The sequence below is a fragment of the Gallus gallus genome, chromosome 19, assembly GCF_016699485.2.
Source record: "Gallus gallus isolate bGalGal1 chromosome 19, bGalGal1.mat.broiler.GRCg7b, whole genome shotgun sequence".
Lineage (NCBI taxonomy): Eukaryota > Metazoa > Chordata > Aves > Galliformes > Phasianidae > Gallus > Gallus gallus.
Genome location: NC_052550.1, coordinates 4129459 through 4145706, shown reverse-complemented (window position 1 = coordinate 4145706; position 16248 = coordinate 4129459). Strand labels below are relative to the sequence as shown.

Sequence of the window (16248 nt, the reverse complement as noted above, 5' to 3'; positions counted from 1 at the left end):
GAAAGCTCTTGTTGCAAACGGAGAAACTGAAAGGCAGACACATCTTTGGCAAGACCAGCCACAGTCAGTTTGCCAGGAAATGCCAAAAAAGCATTCAGAGCCACTCTCACATTTTAAGGCACTCTCCAAGTTTTAAACCTTTCCTGAGCTCACATTTACAAGGCACAGCCTTTCAAATGCATACAAAGCACAGAGGCTGAGGTCTGGCACCTATCGTGTAGTATCGCCTTCATCAAAAGATTTAGGGGATGTAGAAAGTCTCTGAGCTCAGGAATGGAGTGCACTGTGAAAGAATGGCCTCATAACCTTTTCCCTTAGCATACAATGGCATCATTAGTTTGACATTCTGGCATCTGACAGCTTGACACAAATGATGGAGAAAAAAGGCAGTTAAAACAGGCACACAGTGAGAGGGTTGAACAGGAAATGCTCTTTTCCAAAGGCTGACAGATCGGAGACTGGTTTTCATAGCTCCTGAGCAGGATGGGAAAACAAGATCCTGCTCTTCTGCTTTCTGGGATGAGTTCTCCCCAGCTCCATAGGAAATCCCAGGGACTGTCACTGCTCTCCATGCAGATGGTACCCACTCTGAGGGCTGCTGGCTGAGTTCAGTGCTCAGAGGACTTCAAGGAATGGATTTAATATAAACTGAAATCTCAACATTGTGTGTGTCCCGGTCTTCTGTGATCTGTTTGCACAGACAATTTGCACAACGTGAAATATCCCGTCGTGCCCTGCCCTCCCCTGGGACTTACCTGGTGGCCCTGCTGGGCCCCTCTCCCCAGGTTGTCCCTTCTCGCCTTTTGGTCCCGGGGGTCCTGGAAGACCAGTTGGTCCAACTGGGCCTGGAGGACCAACCTGTCCTGGCATCCCTGAAAACATCCAGATAGGAAATGAGTTAGAGATTAAGACGCTACTGAGATCAGAAGGTCTTTAGCAACCTAGAAACCAGCAGAGAGGGACTCTGCAAGGGGGAGAAATGCAGCTTTGTGCAGGTAGCACTGATAGGGTGGTACTGGTGGAAAAAGCTTGCCAGTATATAGAGGAGAAGAGCCAGACTGGACCTTGCTTCCCCTCTTCTCCTTCTAGTCTTTAAAGAAACATGTGTATCTCCGTGCAGAGGGCCAACTGCAGCAGTCAGTAGGATGTGCTCCCCAGCTGGGACGTGCTGCTCAGAGCCAACCTCAGTGTGCAGCTGTCCTGTCTCGAGGTCCAAACAGCTCCGGGCAGGCTCTTGCTGCTCCCTCACGCCATCTCATGGTAGTCTCAGAATACATAGAATATATAACATATAAGATATATTGAACAGGCTGCTCAGAGATGGGTTGCCCCATCCCTGGTGGTGCCCAAGGCCAGGTTGGATAGGACCCTGGGCAGCCTGACCTGGTGGGGGGCAATGAGCCCAATGGGGTTGGAACTGGATGGGCTTTGAGGTCCTTCAAACCCAGCCCATTCTACGATATCTGCCAAAGGAAATCAAGCCCTGTCTCCCGCTTGCTCTGGTTGGCATATACATACCACCCAGAGATTCTGTGTCAGAAATGTTCCCTTGTTTTCTCCTGTTTTCATTTATCTAGTGATTGCACCATGCTGTGCACAAACATTTTTCATCCCCAAGTGAAGTGGATGCACCCACATTTTGAAGTAACAAGATGTTGTTAATTTATATCAATAGGTAGGATGCTGAGAAAGCCCACCTGGAAATATGAGTTATGCAGTAATTACGGCCCCTTGGCATCTCTACTCAGACTAGGTAGATAAGCCTACCTAAGACTGAGAAAGATGCAGGCAGCATTAATCATCTGAAAGGGACTATTTCTGACGATGTTAAATGTAATCTTAATGTTGCTTCCTTGAAACTATCAAAATAATAACAACAATTAGCAATTGTACAGTATTTTTCAGAAAAACACTCTGTCTTTTGCTCATGAAGGCCATAGCTGCTTTGGAAAGATATACTTAGATGCTCTGCAAACATCAGTAAAGCCTTTAATACCTTAGAGAGGTGGGCGAGTTATTCTGTCTGCTCAGATTAAGTGGTTAATAGTTACAATAAAGGCATTAACTGACAGAGTCACAGGTTCCTGGTTTCCTGGCTACCAAAGAGCTTTTGAAAGCAGCTACAGACATATGCTACAAAGCCAAAGGAAGACCTGGCTGAGTTCAAGGTTCAGCACATTCAGATATCAAGTTTCTCTCTATTTTACATTCATGAACAACCCAGCAGAGCACAGATTTGATTCATTTTTGGGCAACATCTTTCCCCATCCCTGCTATAAGGAGATGTTCTGGCCTCCCTGAGACCAGAAGCAGGAGAACCTGTGGTGGGCAGGGAGTGGAAAGGAATGGATGGGCATGGAGAGAAGGAAGAAAAGAAACAAGCAGACCAGGCAGCACCTCCATGCTGGCTTCAAAGGAACCAGGCTATGTACTAAAACACAAGGCTCGGGGATTTGCTTCCTTGGACAGCCCACTTGGGACACAAAACCATGTTCCTCCACAGACATTTATCCAAACTGTGTGCATTTCTCAGAGCAAAGCAGTAATCCCCAATACCACATCCCCTTAGAAGATTCCTCTTCCTTTTTTTTTTTCTTTTTGGCCAATCTGGAGAGATGTCCAAAATATTCTTCATTCAAAAATGAAATCCACCCATCTCTCATCCTGACAAACTAAAGAATTGGGATTTTCAATGGTTTTGTGTGGGAGTGTATGACTGTACTTTTGCTTTACTCTCTCATCAGCAAAGGCCTAATTTGATTTGAGTACTGAAGCAAGACCTAAGATAAGATTTTCATTTGGATCAATTTGCTTACAGGATGCAAGCTGCACACTTTTCTATGAATAGAAAGAAGAGCTCCTTCAATGGATTGAGGCAGAAATCCCACCCAACACACTGGGTGCTCCACTTGGCAAGCTCAGGCAGGTGATCAGGAGCCCATTTTACAGAGTAAGACCATTTGCTTAGAGCACTGTCAACAGCTTCTTCCACCCTATCAGACCCCCCATCACACCTTTACTGCAGCAAATTCTTCCCAGCACAGAGGGAACAGCAGAAACGGTGTTTGCAAGCATAACACACTGTGCTGCTGAGCACGGGTTGAAACATTTCCTCACTCGTATAAGTCAACCTCAATTCTTCAGTTCAATCTTTATAAATCAATCCTGTGAACTTCTGCAGACCAAGAGCAATCATTTGCTGCTAGCATCCTCAATCATGCTGCAGCAGCGGAGCTTTAAAGAAACTGGCACTTATTTCCCTGAAGGAGGAAAGTGCCAAAGGAAAGGCTGAGAGAAGCAGCACTGGGTAACGTGTCAGGCAAATGCTCATACTGGTGACAAATGGTGTTACCAGCATAAAAGAGACAAGTGCAAAAGGGAGAATAAAGAGGGAAGGATTCAGGGAAAAAGGAGGGGGAGGAAATATGAACAGGCCAAATCTTCAGCTGGCATTTCTTAGCTCAGCTGCAGTGACATCGCTTTTAGAAGCCAAAGCCTCTGGGAAGCATTCATTTCCTGAGATACATGAAAGAAAAACCCACAGAAAAAAAAAAAAAAAAGCCAACAAAACAGGTAGAGGGTGAGCATCCTACTGCTAGAGATCAAATCAGACAGACAGAGGCCTGGATTTTCTTCCTGGCCCTCTCGTTAACCTGCAACACCACACCTGCTCCCTTTCTTCCCCAAGGTCCCTATACAGACGATCATGTTATTCTCTGTACAGAGCATATCAATGCCCTGATAATCGCCAGCAGCTCTCCATGCCCCTGGCAGGCCACACCACTAAGGTAATAATGGTCCCATCACTCAGCACATGCCCCATTTGATGTAGCCATGTGTCCCTCAGTGCCTCTCCCATGGGCAGTGCTTTCCATCCTTCACGTTCTGGGGGAACAGAATGTCTCAGAGATGATAAACCTGGTGTTTTGCCTCCTGTGGTCAAATACAACCCAAAGAGAAGTCCAGCCTCTGTATCTGCAAGGCTCTGAATCGCTGAGGGCTTGTGGCCACAGGACCTTTCTGCTTTTCTGGGGGGGGAAATCTCACTGTTGCTGGGCACAGCAACATTTTGTGCTTTAAAAGAGGCAATAGGAGAAACTGTTCACTTACCCTGTGGTATTAGCTGCTCCTCTGCTCCTCTGTGTCCTTTAGGATCTAATTAAAATGGTCAGGGTTAAAAAGGAAAAAAAAAAAAGATAAGAAAAATTAGGTCTCTTGCTGCCAACTGGCTCAGCTAGAGTATATATGTTTTCTTAATTCTCAGTAAGATGTATCCTGTTGATTAACAAGCTGATCAGAAAAGGCCAGCAGTGCAGCTGTCTCAACAGCTCTTGAGTGCTTTTAAATGGTTGTCTATTCTCAGCCCTGTCACTCACATAAGAAATAGCCACCCTAACAAACAGTAGCAAGTTTTCCTGGACCTCAGCCTGGGGAGGCATCAGCCAACTCAGAGCTGTAAGGTCATCCAGAAACACTCCCACCATTCAAAGCATCTGATTCCTATCGCCCAACTCTGTGTTAGGTACCAACATCCTGCCCGTAGTCCTTCGGGTTTAGAAACTTGGCAGCACGCAAGCTGGGATGTGGATTTGCTTTGGCTGAAAGAGTAGATGCGGGCAGAGTAGGCAGTACGTCACAAAAACACTGGGGAAGGTGATGGGAGGGACACAGGTTTGGCTTTCCTCAGCCTCAAATCACACAGGGAACTCAGGTTTGACTTACACCTAATCCACAGTGACACTTGTTGAAAGATCTCCGGAGGTCTGCAATTGCTGCAAGGGAACCTGGGGCTAACTTTAAGCAACAAGTCACAGAACCATGTTGAAATCACACAAAATGGGCAGTCCCCATTGTCCTAAACCAACTGCATCAAGTTCCCTACATTTCACTGAAATCCACAGTGCATTTTTTGGCTGGCTTTGAATTGTAGATGCAAACTGATGTGGGGAGGGAAGGAAGCCAAGTGTGAACCCTGATCCATGAAACATCCCCAAAGCTCCTTAGCAAAGCACGCAGAGCTCAGCTGGGGCATTGAGGAGGCAATCACATGTCAATAAGCAACTTAACTGATTACTTCTAATTGCTGAAAGACACTGTGCTGACCTGAAATGGCCCAGTGCATGCTCGATTGCCAGTTATTTCACTAGAGTTGTTATTCCACGCTAGGTTAAATAAAACAAGGCTTGAAAAATAAAGGGTGACAATGAGTAACAACTACACCTGTTAGCATGCAGGCAGCTACCCACCCAGTGTGGGAGTCTGGCTGATGACACCAAGCCTCAGACAACAACATCCTGTTTTGGGAGATGCTCTCTATCAGATATCTGCTGATACTGGGCCATGGAGTCAGCCTGATGCAAGTGCTACAAGAGATTGTTCTCCTTAACAGCACCGCCAAATGCCTGGGAGAGCAACACTCACTGCTCTCTGCTGAGCAGATTATCATGTGTACAGAGCCTCAGAGAGGAGAAGACACTGAGTGAAAGGGACAGAGCTGTCTGTACATTTGCTACATTCACTTTAGCACAACGAAGTGCAGGTGCAGAGATACAACAACAGCAAAAATAAATGACATGGAGAAGGCAGAACGAGCACATAACGGACACTGGGGGAAACTGCTTTAATTCAGTTCCTGGCAGTCGTCAGTGTGGTCCTGAAAATACTTTGCAGAACATATTGTTAGCGAACCTCCCTCCATGTTGTGGCATCCTGTCAAATTATAAACATGGACGACATCTGGTCTATGTTGGTTGCTCCAAGTCTGCTGCAGTCGTGAAAGGCTGCCATAATAAACTGCTCTGACAAAATAAAGGGGGAAATAAAGAAAGAAAAAAAGAAAAGTAGGTCCTATAGAGGATAAAGAACTGCTTGGGGAGCAAGCAAAGCAACTGACAGACAGGGCTTTGGAAGCAGAGAGCGGGGATCTTGAATTGAGAATGCCAAGGTCAAGGAAATTCAATGCGGAGTGATCTGTCTAGCCAAGTGGGCTCCAAGGGAATTTCTTGTAAGTGTATTTTTTTTTCATGCCACAAGAGGGATCATAAAACAGCCCATTGTGTTTACGGTAAATTTAAAAAATAGAATGCAGAGTGCAAGTGATGTTGATATTCATGGGAATGTTGTTCCTCCTCATAAAACCAAGAATTACCCCTGCCTCTGCCTCCCCACACCACTCCTGATGGGGAAACACTGCATTTAGCTCAACAAGGGCACCCCAATGTGATGGCTCTCTGGAGTTTCCTCAGGAATGTTTCAAGCTATCCAGGTCTCCAGATCCATGCAGACACAGACAATATTAAACCTTTAGAATGAACAACCCCCAGTTTGGAGGAACTATGGCTCTGGAGCTAAGTAAAGCTGGTTCTGACCCTAACACCAAGGCGTAGCTCTTGAACTGCCTCTCTTGCTGAGCACAATCCCATCCTTGCAGTGAGCACTTGCAGCCCCCCAAAGCTACAGTATCCCCACTGAGGGTGCAAAGCAGACAGGGAACCTCCTGCAACAAGGCTGCCTGCCCCACACTCACCCCACAGCATCTGCAAACATGCCCACTAGCAAACAAAGAACTACCCATCTCAAAACCTTAGCCCTCTTCTTTACAGAGCAAAGGAAAAGAGATGCTAGAGTTTCCCTCCAACCTCCATCCTGTGAAGCTCTCAATGCTAAGTCAGCTTGGCACAGCCTTTTGTGTTTGTAAGATACCCCGCAGGTACCACATGTGCAGGCAGAGTGATTTCATGGAGAGGAGGCCACGCTTACCAACAGGTCCCACCGTTTTCCTCAGGACAGTCCCAGGATTTAGCAGAGGAAAGGCATCCGGCAGCAAGTCGTCATACCAGGTGGCCGTGGTCCCAGTGATGGGCAGGTTGTTTTCCAGTGGTGGGCTTCGCTCCGCGGCTTCAAGCAGAAGGATCTAGAAAGGGGACACAGGGAAGGCAGATAAGGTCAGTGGGATGGTTTTATACACAATTTCAATCCCAAGAAGCCTTGGAACTCCTCTCCTTGCCAGCAGGAGCTGTGGATAACTGTACCATAGACCGCAGGGTTTTTGGTGTTGAAGCTCTACTGGTTTTCTGGACAGAGGCAGTAATTAGCTTGGAATTTGGCTGTGTTGTGTTGCGGGAGGCTCCAGTGCAGTGCTGCATGCCCTCTTCATAGAGGGCTTCACTGTTTGCAGACATTCAGCCTCAATGAGACTGTCTCCCTGGTGAGGAACAGGAACCAGGGAGCAGAGCTGGGGTGAGGACACAGCTTTTCACTGCTAGGCTGAAATCAGGTTAGAATCACTGAGAGCCAATGCTGTGCAAAGGGCTGAGGGATGCCCCAGGTGACAGACTGCGGTGCCTGGGGACAACTACTGCCTGCAAGTCAAAGGACAAAAGCTTATTTAATTAAAGATGAGAGAGGATATGAAGCTTCTAAAGAGCTGAAGTGATTTAATTTTGGAGCAAATAAAAAAGAGGCGATTACCTCAAAAAGCTCTGCATAGCAGTAGTAGAGTATTATTAAAACTCACAACCGCTTCTATACTTTATAAACACACCACCTTCAAATAAATCCCCATCCCAGTGTGTGTCCTGTGCTGTTTGGGCTGTTCACAACCTAAGCTCCCTGGCCAAGCAACCCTGTTTGTCCTGTATGATTCCAACTGTGCTTCCCCTCCACTGGTGGCCCACATGGACCTGCAAAAAGTTTAAATGCTGTTGAATCGTAAAGGTTGGAAATGACCACTGCAACTCTCTAGTCCAACCGTCGACCCATCACCATTGTGCTCACTAAACCATATCCCTAAATATCCATGAGGAGTGAAGGATGGAAAGTCCAGGCAGACGCTGCCCGCTGATAAACTCAGTTAAAGCAAAGCCCAGGGGAACGGTCATTGCAATTTGTAATCAACACTTTTAGTTTTTACACAATATCTTTTTCTGTTTTAATCTAAATGCTCCTTCCCCCTGCCCCCCAAATCACTAAGCAAGGACAGCCAAGCCCCTGTGCTCCATTGCACATGAGTTTTACTCCACTTGATAGGCAGAAGCTGCTCAGAAAAGCCAAGGAGCCGCTTGCTCCATGGGGCAGCCAAGGAGCTGTGCTTGGGATGCAGCCACAGCCCTGCGCTCACCTGGCAAAGCCCGGGAGGGACACAGGGTGCCCATCAAGCAGGGGGCAAAGCTGAGGTTTCCAAAGCAAGAGTGTTGATCCAAGCACTCAGCACCCCCAGTAAACTCTACACCACAAAAGTTTGAGGAGTGCATTATTGTGATTTGTTATAGCACCGGTTCCTCCTGTTTGGAAACCACCAAATCCAATCCTGATTTACTGGTAGGGGAAATAAAAGAGAATACAGCTCAAACTTTCCACTAAATCCCTAGAAGTTTCAGTCTTTACATGCTGCATTTGTCTTTACATAATGAAGTCACGCTGCAATTATAAATGAGAGTGACTTGGCTCCACTCATTTGTTTTTAACTTGCAATTATTATGGGGTTTATCACTTATTTATTGCAAGGCCTGGTGAGAGCCAGAATTACAGCAATGCCAGAAATGATGAACTTCCTGCAGAATGCACTGGCCTGACAGAACTGAATCAGAAACTAATTAAACTGGGAGCTAGCTTAAGTGCAGGGGAACTGAACCTCAGCTGTTGCAAACAAGGGAAACTCCTCCTTTGTTGCATCGTTCCTGGGTCCAGAGCCTCACTTTAATAGTCATAAAATAGCAAAAGGAATCAGGCCACCGTGAGCCCTGCTTCTATCCAACAGCTTCTCGGATGCAAGGCAAGAAAGGAATCGGTTCCGTATGCCTTGTACACTTCTGTGCTCCTGCCCTGTAATTTGTCAGGCTGAAGGAAATATGCCATCAGTTCAACAAACACTCAAGCACGCGCCTTGCCACGATCGGGCTTAATTCCCATTGACATGGGGCTCAAGTGAGCATTGAAGGCATTCTCTGAATTAGTTTATACTGTTATATTATCCTCTTGCTTCCCCAGCAAAATACCTGGATAACGTTGCCAAAGCGGACTCAGCAATAGAGGCAAAACCAATCCTTGTGGTGGTGAACTACAGGGACCAGAGCCAGGCCAGAGTTTGGATGCAGGCAAGAGGATGGCAGGCTGTGTTGGGCACTGGTCTGCCATGGCTGAGAGGTGCTGTAGGATGAGGTGACAGTAAATCCACGGCAGCAATGGTCAGAGAGCAGCAAACTGCACCGGCTGCGGCCCCAGGGCAGTGTGAGCAGAGCTAGCACAGCCTGGCCGCAGGAATGGCTCCACATCATTTTTATGGGTGATAATAAAAACGTGTTACCACATAATCAACACTAAACAGTGGCAACGGTATCCTTTTCATTAAAAAAACATGTTTTAAATGAGCGCATTGCTGATAAATGCTGTAAAGGACTTAAAGGCATGCACGGAATAATCTAGTGTGCACTTTTATAGATTGGCTGAGTGTACTCCGTGGTCACCAGGGCTCGAGCCATGGTAACGAGCTTATTTTCCCAGGGCACAAAATGACAGAGGTTGGGAAGCCTCAGGACTTGAAATTTGTGAGAAAATCTAGTTTTTATGATTAGGCCTGAAAATGTGTCCAAGAGATGTAAACGAGAAAGAGGAGAGCTTTCCCATCCGTGAGATCCAGAGAGCCAAAGTGAAAGGGGGAAAGCACGAGGGATTCAGTCACATTCACACAGTGCATGCACACTTCTCTCGGCGAGGAGTGTCCTTTTGTAAGCTAGCACAGCAGGCAGCACAAACCAGGTCCTTATGAGAGCTCTGGAGACGTTCATCTATTATCTGTCACGTTCTGTTTTTCTTAAAGCTGCCACTGCCCTAGTTGAGGGAGTCAGGGAGAATTCCCACTTTCATTAAACAAAAAAAGAAAGTTTCTAGCCCTCTGAGTAAACTGCTGGAAAATGATACCACAGGGGCTCACGGCCAGAAAGCAAATGAGCAAAACGTGCAATGTATTACAGCCTCCGCATTAAAGGCTGGGTATTTCCTAGTCCATACGGTTGAGGGAGAGAGGAAGGTGGCAAAGAGCAAAGGGTGGGAGTGCTCACTGCAGGCAGTACCCAGCTCTCATCACCCGCAGTGCAAAGGCTGTGAGGACAATAAAGGAGCAGAAAACAGTGCAGTCAGCCCGCATAAGGGAAACGTGTTGAAGCCATGGATCATGTCAGTCACACGGCCAAGCAGAAGGCGCAGAGGTGATGCAAAGGGTGGAACCTGGGCTCGCTGATGGTGGTGGCAGGTGGGCAGATCGCTGCTCGAGATGTGGAGAACGTTCCTGCCAACTTGCACTGCATTGCGCAAGGGAAAGGATGGCCTCGAGTCAGCACAGCACTCAGGGTTTTGCCTCTTTGCACGTACAGAAACAAAAAGTCAAATCGGAACGCAAATGGACGTGCTGAACCAGAGCCTCTGGCAGGAGAGGTCCCACCACAACAGGGCCTGCCTCTGCCTTCCAGACCCCACCTCCCACTCAGCTGAGCCGGACTGGGCGGATAGGAGTGCTGGGTCTGCCTGCTGCCAGCACCGCAGCGGGAGCAGGCCTGATGCAGCGCCAGGCCGAGCGGCCTGCAGGCCGTGCCGAGGACAGGGGTGATGGCTGCAAGGACTCTGCAGGTCCCACCAGGCCCCAGGCTCACCTCAGCAGCTCCTGGCACTCGCTGTCCTCCATGGCACTGTCCTCCCTCTCCTCGGCACGGCCCGCTCACATCAGGGCCCTCAGTAGGACGTTAGCACTCCATGCCTGAAGCTCGGTCCCAGCTCGCTCAAGCCGGCTCCCCCTTCCCCATTTGCCAGCATAAACTTTCTAAACTTCAGACACATACCACATTTCTTGCGTCAGATCAAAAGCTCAGCCCGGGGACAATGGAAATGGGAGGAAGGTTTTCATCTTTGTGAGATGGTCAGTGTCAGAGGATTTTTTTTGGCTTACAGTGGCTTTCAAGAACCCTATTTTGGTTGTTTGCACACATCAAAAGAAGATTTCACAAAAACAGCCTCCTCCCATCATCTGCCCTGTGCTCTCATTCCTGATGTCCTGCAACTAGTAGGTGCTGGAAACAGAGGAAGAACAGCCAGGCTCCCAGCAATTTCAAAATGGATACAACAGGGCTCAGAATGTTTTTCTTTGGATAAAAACCCATGGAAATGCAGGGGGGATCGTTTGACATAATCCAGATGGATATTATTAATAAATAAACAGGGGATATGTGCTCTCTTGAAGCACTGAAAGAATGAACTCCCCTCCGTTCCTTTCTGAAAAGGAGGGAAAGAAACTGCATGGACCTAGCTCATCAGCTAAAAATTCCAGTGTAAAATAAGATTCCCTTGATCTCGTAAAGATATGAGCTGATTAATAATGGTAATTGCATAACTTGCTGGATGTATCTTTCTTTCTAGCAAATTATTTGGCAAAATGTAAGAAGTTTTTAATCACTCATTCAGACACAGAACTAAACAGGGAGCTTTACAAACCCTGATGGTGAATGGCATCTCCTGTAGTATTATGAGACCTGTGAACACAAAGCTCCAATACAGACACAGTTGTTTGGTTTCAAAAGCCAAAAGACATTCAGTAAGTGTCCACTACAGTCTGATGGACTGGGTACCCAGAGAGTTGGGGTGACTTCATCTTTACAGCATCTTAGAGGCTACAGCCAAAGAAGACAAGATAATTAGTGAATGGAGAAGGTTTCATCATATTGATAAATTACACCACAAGTAATCGCTGATGTCATTGTACTGACCCAATGTAGACCAAAAGGTAAAGTTTATGTCATCAGCTATTGCATGGAAGACAAAAAAAAAAGGCTTCTGCTGATCCATAGGTAACACAGCTCATGCTCTTCCTGCAAAGGTACATGGTTTCTTTGTACAGTTCTACAGGATTTCCAAAAAAAGAAGTAGGCATCTTCTGCGAGGGAGGCACAGAAAGCACAAAATCATAGGCCAACCTACTTGATGAAGTTCAGGCAAAGTTCAGCAGATCACCAGACCATTGGGGCTTTGCTTGAGAGAGCAGCAGCAAGAGGGCATTGGGCAAGAGGGATTGTCACTCCCTCACTGATGCTGCACTCAGAGGCACCTGGGGAACTTACAATCATAGAATTGTTAAGTTTGGAAAGACCAGTAAGATCATCTAGTCCAACCATCAACCCACTCATGTGATTGCTCTAGACCACTCAGTGCCACATCTACCCTCTTCTTGAAAACCTCCAGGGATGGTGACCCCACCACCTCCCTGAAAAGCCTGCTCCAATGCCTCACCAGCTCTTGCTGCAGGTTGGAGATTTACCTTTGCTGCTGTAAAGCCCTGGCACCCCTGCACTTTAGAGCCAGGGAAAGAAGTGGGATGTGGAAAGGATCCAACAGTGCTCACAATGCCGTGCTAAGAGCTCACTGCAGAGTGAATTGCACAAAGCAGCTCAGAGTGAAATCAGACTCCCCACCATTACTTTAAAACACCTGATAAAAATAAACCGGAGCTATAACCTTCCACTCTCAAAATCACATCATTACTCTCTGCCCAATTTATTGCTCGTCACCTGCTGGGGATGTAGCAGTGCTACGGACATGGAGCCAGGCCAGCCTGAGATGAAGTCAGTCCTGAGAAAGTAACATCTGTTCCCAGCAATGGCTTTGAGATCAGCTCTGCTTCCCATCAGGTGAGAAGCACTCAGCTCTGGTCGAGACATTCGCATCAGCCAGCTCCAGTCGGCTGAGTGGCCTTCTGTGCTCCTCTCCTGCACAGGGCTACAGATGAGGAGCTGCAGGAAGAAAGCAGCACTGCTGGAAAAATGAGAGGCTCGGTTCTTTCCTGGTCAGGAAAAAGGACCCCAAGTCACTTTTTGGATCCTGTTTTCCTCGTGGAGGTCCACCAGAATTTCTGAGAGCCGACTGGAAGTTTAATCCTGTGCCCAAACATGCAGTAAAGGACCTGAGTACATACATCTCATAGGCTCCTCGTGCACCTCCCTTGCTATTACCTACTTCTTGTCCACAAGAGTACCTCTCTTAAAACCAAAGCTTGCCAACTTAATATTCCCAGGCAGTAAACACACCAAAAGCACTTCCTAATGCAGACAGAGGACTTGCTTGGCAAATTAAGTTGTATGTTAAAGGAAAATCGAATTGTTTGAAGTTATTTTATGAAAATATTAAATACATTTGACTAAAAATGCCAAACTTGTAACTAAAACACTTGGCAGGATGGGGTGGTGGAGAGGGAGGTCTTTAAGTGTTTTTGTAGTTCTGGCAAATTATTTACAGCATTTGCCAAACACATGTAACAGTCTCAGGGGACAGATTTCTCCTTCTATCCAACAGTGATAAGAAATAAGATCCAAAAATTATTAGGCTTGAGAATGAAAGGATTTTAACTGCCATTTTGAAAGACAGAGGCATGCTCACATCAGAGGAAGGCCAGTACCTGCTAAGCAGAAGCATGAGTATTGCTGGTCTGAAAAACGTGCAGCTCAGATTAAGGCCTTTGATACGAAGTTCAGTTCACCCACCAAGTTTTGTTTCACCATCTCTCCCTAAAAATCACTTTTAAGGTTTTATTCTTAGGGTCGTTGTTACATTAACTGACTACAGGAACTCACCACCTCATTTAAACATTTTGCAGGGATTGATTTCAGTTTGTCCTTGCTCCTAGATAAAACTACCTGCATAAAAATAGACTAAATACTCCTGAAATTCAGTTCTTCGTTGGAAGTGGAAGAACAGATTCTGCACAGGTCATCAGGAAACTCAGAGATGCTCTAAGCTACCTCCCTGTTCAGAACAGAAGGAAAACAAATAACTGCTCGTGGCAATCAAATACCCAACATGGAATATCCACAAAGGTCCTTCAAATATCAGGCAGCCATTACTGTCCACTCAGCCTCACGGCCAAACCACTGGGCTTTCACCTCCTAGAGTCCCTTAGCCAGGCCACAGTACCTCAAAACATTTTCTGTTTTGCAAATACTTCCACACTTCAGCAGGGGATTGTTGTAGTGTCTATAAGAGAAGGAAGAGGCAGCCCCATAAAACACCACAGACAGCTGCTTGGAAGAACAGGCAGATAGAAAATCATTTCATACAGCGATTGCAGTAAAACTCCAAGGAATGGTGCTTCGTAATTAAAAGACGTGGGTAGTGAAGGTGCTGTGTGGTAATCTGTTCTACATAAATGGGGTGATTTCATATAAATAGCAATGTATTGATCAAACTTCTGCACAGCACAAAGATTTTCTTTAAAACCCTTCAGAAACTTCTGCGTAGGGAATCACATTACAAGGACTGCTTTCATGCAAAAAATATGCATGTCATTTATCAATCACACAATGAATCAATCAGACACTAGATATGTAATGTTATCTCCCTGCATTAAAGCTGTAAGTGAAATGCCATGAACTTCTCAGAGCGGTGTCAGGAGATAAGACTGGCTTATATCAACTCAGATCAAATGCTGCACTCCAGCTCCAACCAAAAGCTGGGATTGATATCCCACTGCCCATAACTCCATGGTGCAGTTCATTAAAAAGAACTGGGGTTGTGGAGAACCAACTAAGCAGAAAGCTTTAGGCAGCTGCCTGCCCTCCTGCTAGCACTGCAGGAGGTGGGCAGCAGCTCTGGTCTCTCCTGACGTTGCAGCAATTTTGAGCTTCAGCGCAGTTTATCTGGGCTTAGTCCTGGTCCTGGGAATGCCAGAAAAGAAGGGCTGTGCTCTAGGGAAAGTGTGGTGGCATCAGGAGAAGCTTTTCATTTGAGATAAAAGTGGGATATGGGATGCTTGTTGTCACGGTGGGCAAGATGTAATAGGAGAGAAATGAGGATTGGCAGATTGCAGAAGGCGTAGTTTGTGTCCTTCCCTGCACACTTTCTCAACTCCAGCCTCTCCACCATCCTCCCTGATGTACATTCCCACAGCCTGTGGGTTTCAAACTCAACACTATCAGCCAAGCTTTCAAACCTGAGGCACTCAGTGGCTGCAGTATCAAGCAAATGGAAGGGGCCAACTCCACGTAACTCTGAATAGGGAGATACGGATGGATCCAGGCTCCATCTCCCTTCACTTCCCATTACACAGAAACATCTCATACAGCCACAAGGACAGACTAGAGCAGCGCTAAGGAGGGCATAAGGTGAGTCTGTTCTGCCCCACAGTTCAGCCACATCTCAGTCTCTTCTCCTCCCCAAGGGCAACGTAAGCACCAATCCCTAATGAGTCATTTTCCACTCTGTTTTCTTGCCTCTCACTTTCTAATCCAACTCTCATATTACAAAAATCAGAGCGTTACTTTTATTACCTCATTTGGACGCTGATCTTACAAGTTGGATGAACCAACTCATCCTTGTAATAAAAAGAGATGAGAGCACTTCTGGTTACATCCCCACTTTAGGGGGACAGCTGTAGGGGCCTCGAGAAGAGGAGGGGTGAAAGAAGAAACAACAGACTTGCAGCCTGTTCTTCCATGGTTGTTTAGCTTGTTCAGCATACCTTACTCTTCACAGCCACTGGAGGACACACCTGCATTGTGCATACCCTCGCATCACGGTCAGACCTATTTGAAGCTCCACTGAGGGGCTGTTCCTCCCTGTGGCCATTCCCTGAGCTCAGCATGGTCATGCTGGGTTGAAATTCCAAAGGACAAAAGCAGCAAAGCCATTCATGGGTGACCTTTTCTGATTTACACTCTTCAAGTGCAAGTGCCCCCTCACATCACTGGAATGCAGACTCCCTGTTGATTTGGGATTGTCATAAATAACCTAGAGATTATCTCGAGGTTTCCCACGCAGGGCACTCCAACCACAACCCATGCAGGGCTAAGGAGTTCTGTACTTTCTCATATCCAAGAAAACATGCCTCCTCAACCTTTCAGGACTGAGAGCTTCCAGGGAACTGCTATCCCATGGACATTTTCACCAAAGGCATATTAAGACACGATGGACTGCTTTATTGAGCATCACTTGATGAAAAATAGAAATCCTCCAACATCCAGAGCAGGAATACAAACTGTTTTAAACGAATGTAAGCACCTTTTTCAACCATGCTAGCAATTATTGAATTGCAACAACTGAGGTCACTGCACTGCTTGTGTAGATCAAAATGAACTTAAATTAACCTGGAAAAAAAGGGTGAATCAACATATTTCTCCTATGTTTAGCATCTGTGCTCATGTAATGTTGCTTCACTCTCCATTTAATTGCTGTATACCATCATTTTTTGCACTACACCCACAGCTCATCAAACAA

General features: G+C 46.4%; 1 protein-coding gene across 10 annotated transcripts in view; it reads right to left on the bottom strand.

Moving 5' to 3' along the window:
- Nucleotides 1-16248, bottom strand: part of COL26A1 (collagen type XXVI alpha 1 chain) — a 172285-nt gene that overhangs the window by 23738 nt on the left and 132299 nt on the right. For all 10 annotated transcript variants that reach the window (XM_015295991.4, XM_046902565.1, XM_015295986.4 and 7 more), the window contains 3 exons: nucleotides 6760-6913; nucleotides 4111-4155; nucleotides 756-872 (listed from right to left, as the gene is read on the bottom strand). In XM_015295991.4, coding sequence (XP_015151477.2) covers nucleotides 756-872; nucleotides 4111-4155; nucleotides 6760-6913 — 316 coding nt within the window. The remainder of the gene's footprint in view (nucleotides 1-755; nucleotides 873-4110; nucleotides 4156-6759; nucleotides 6914-16248) is intronic.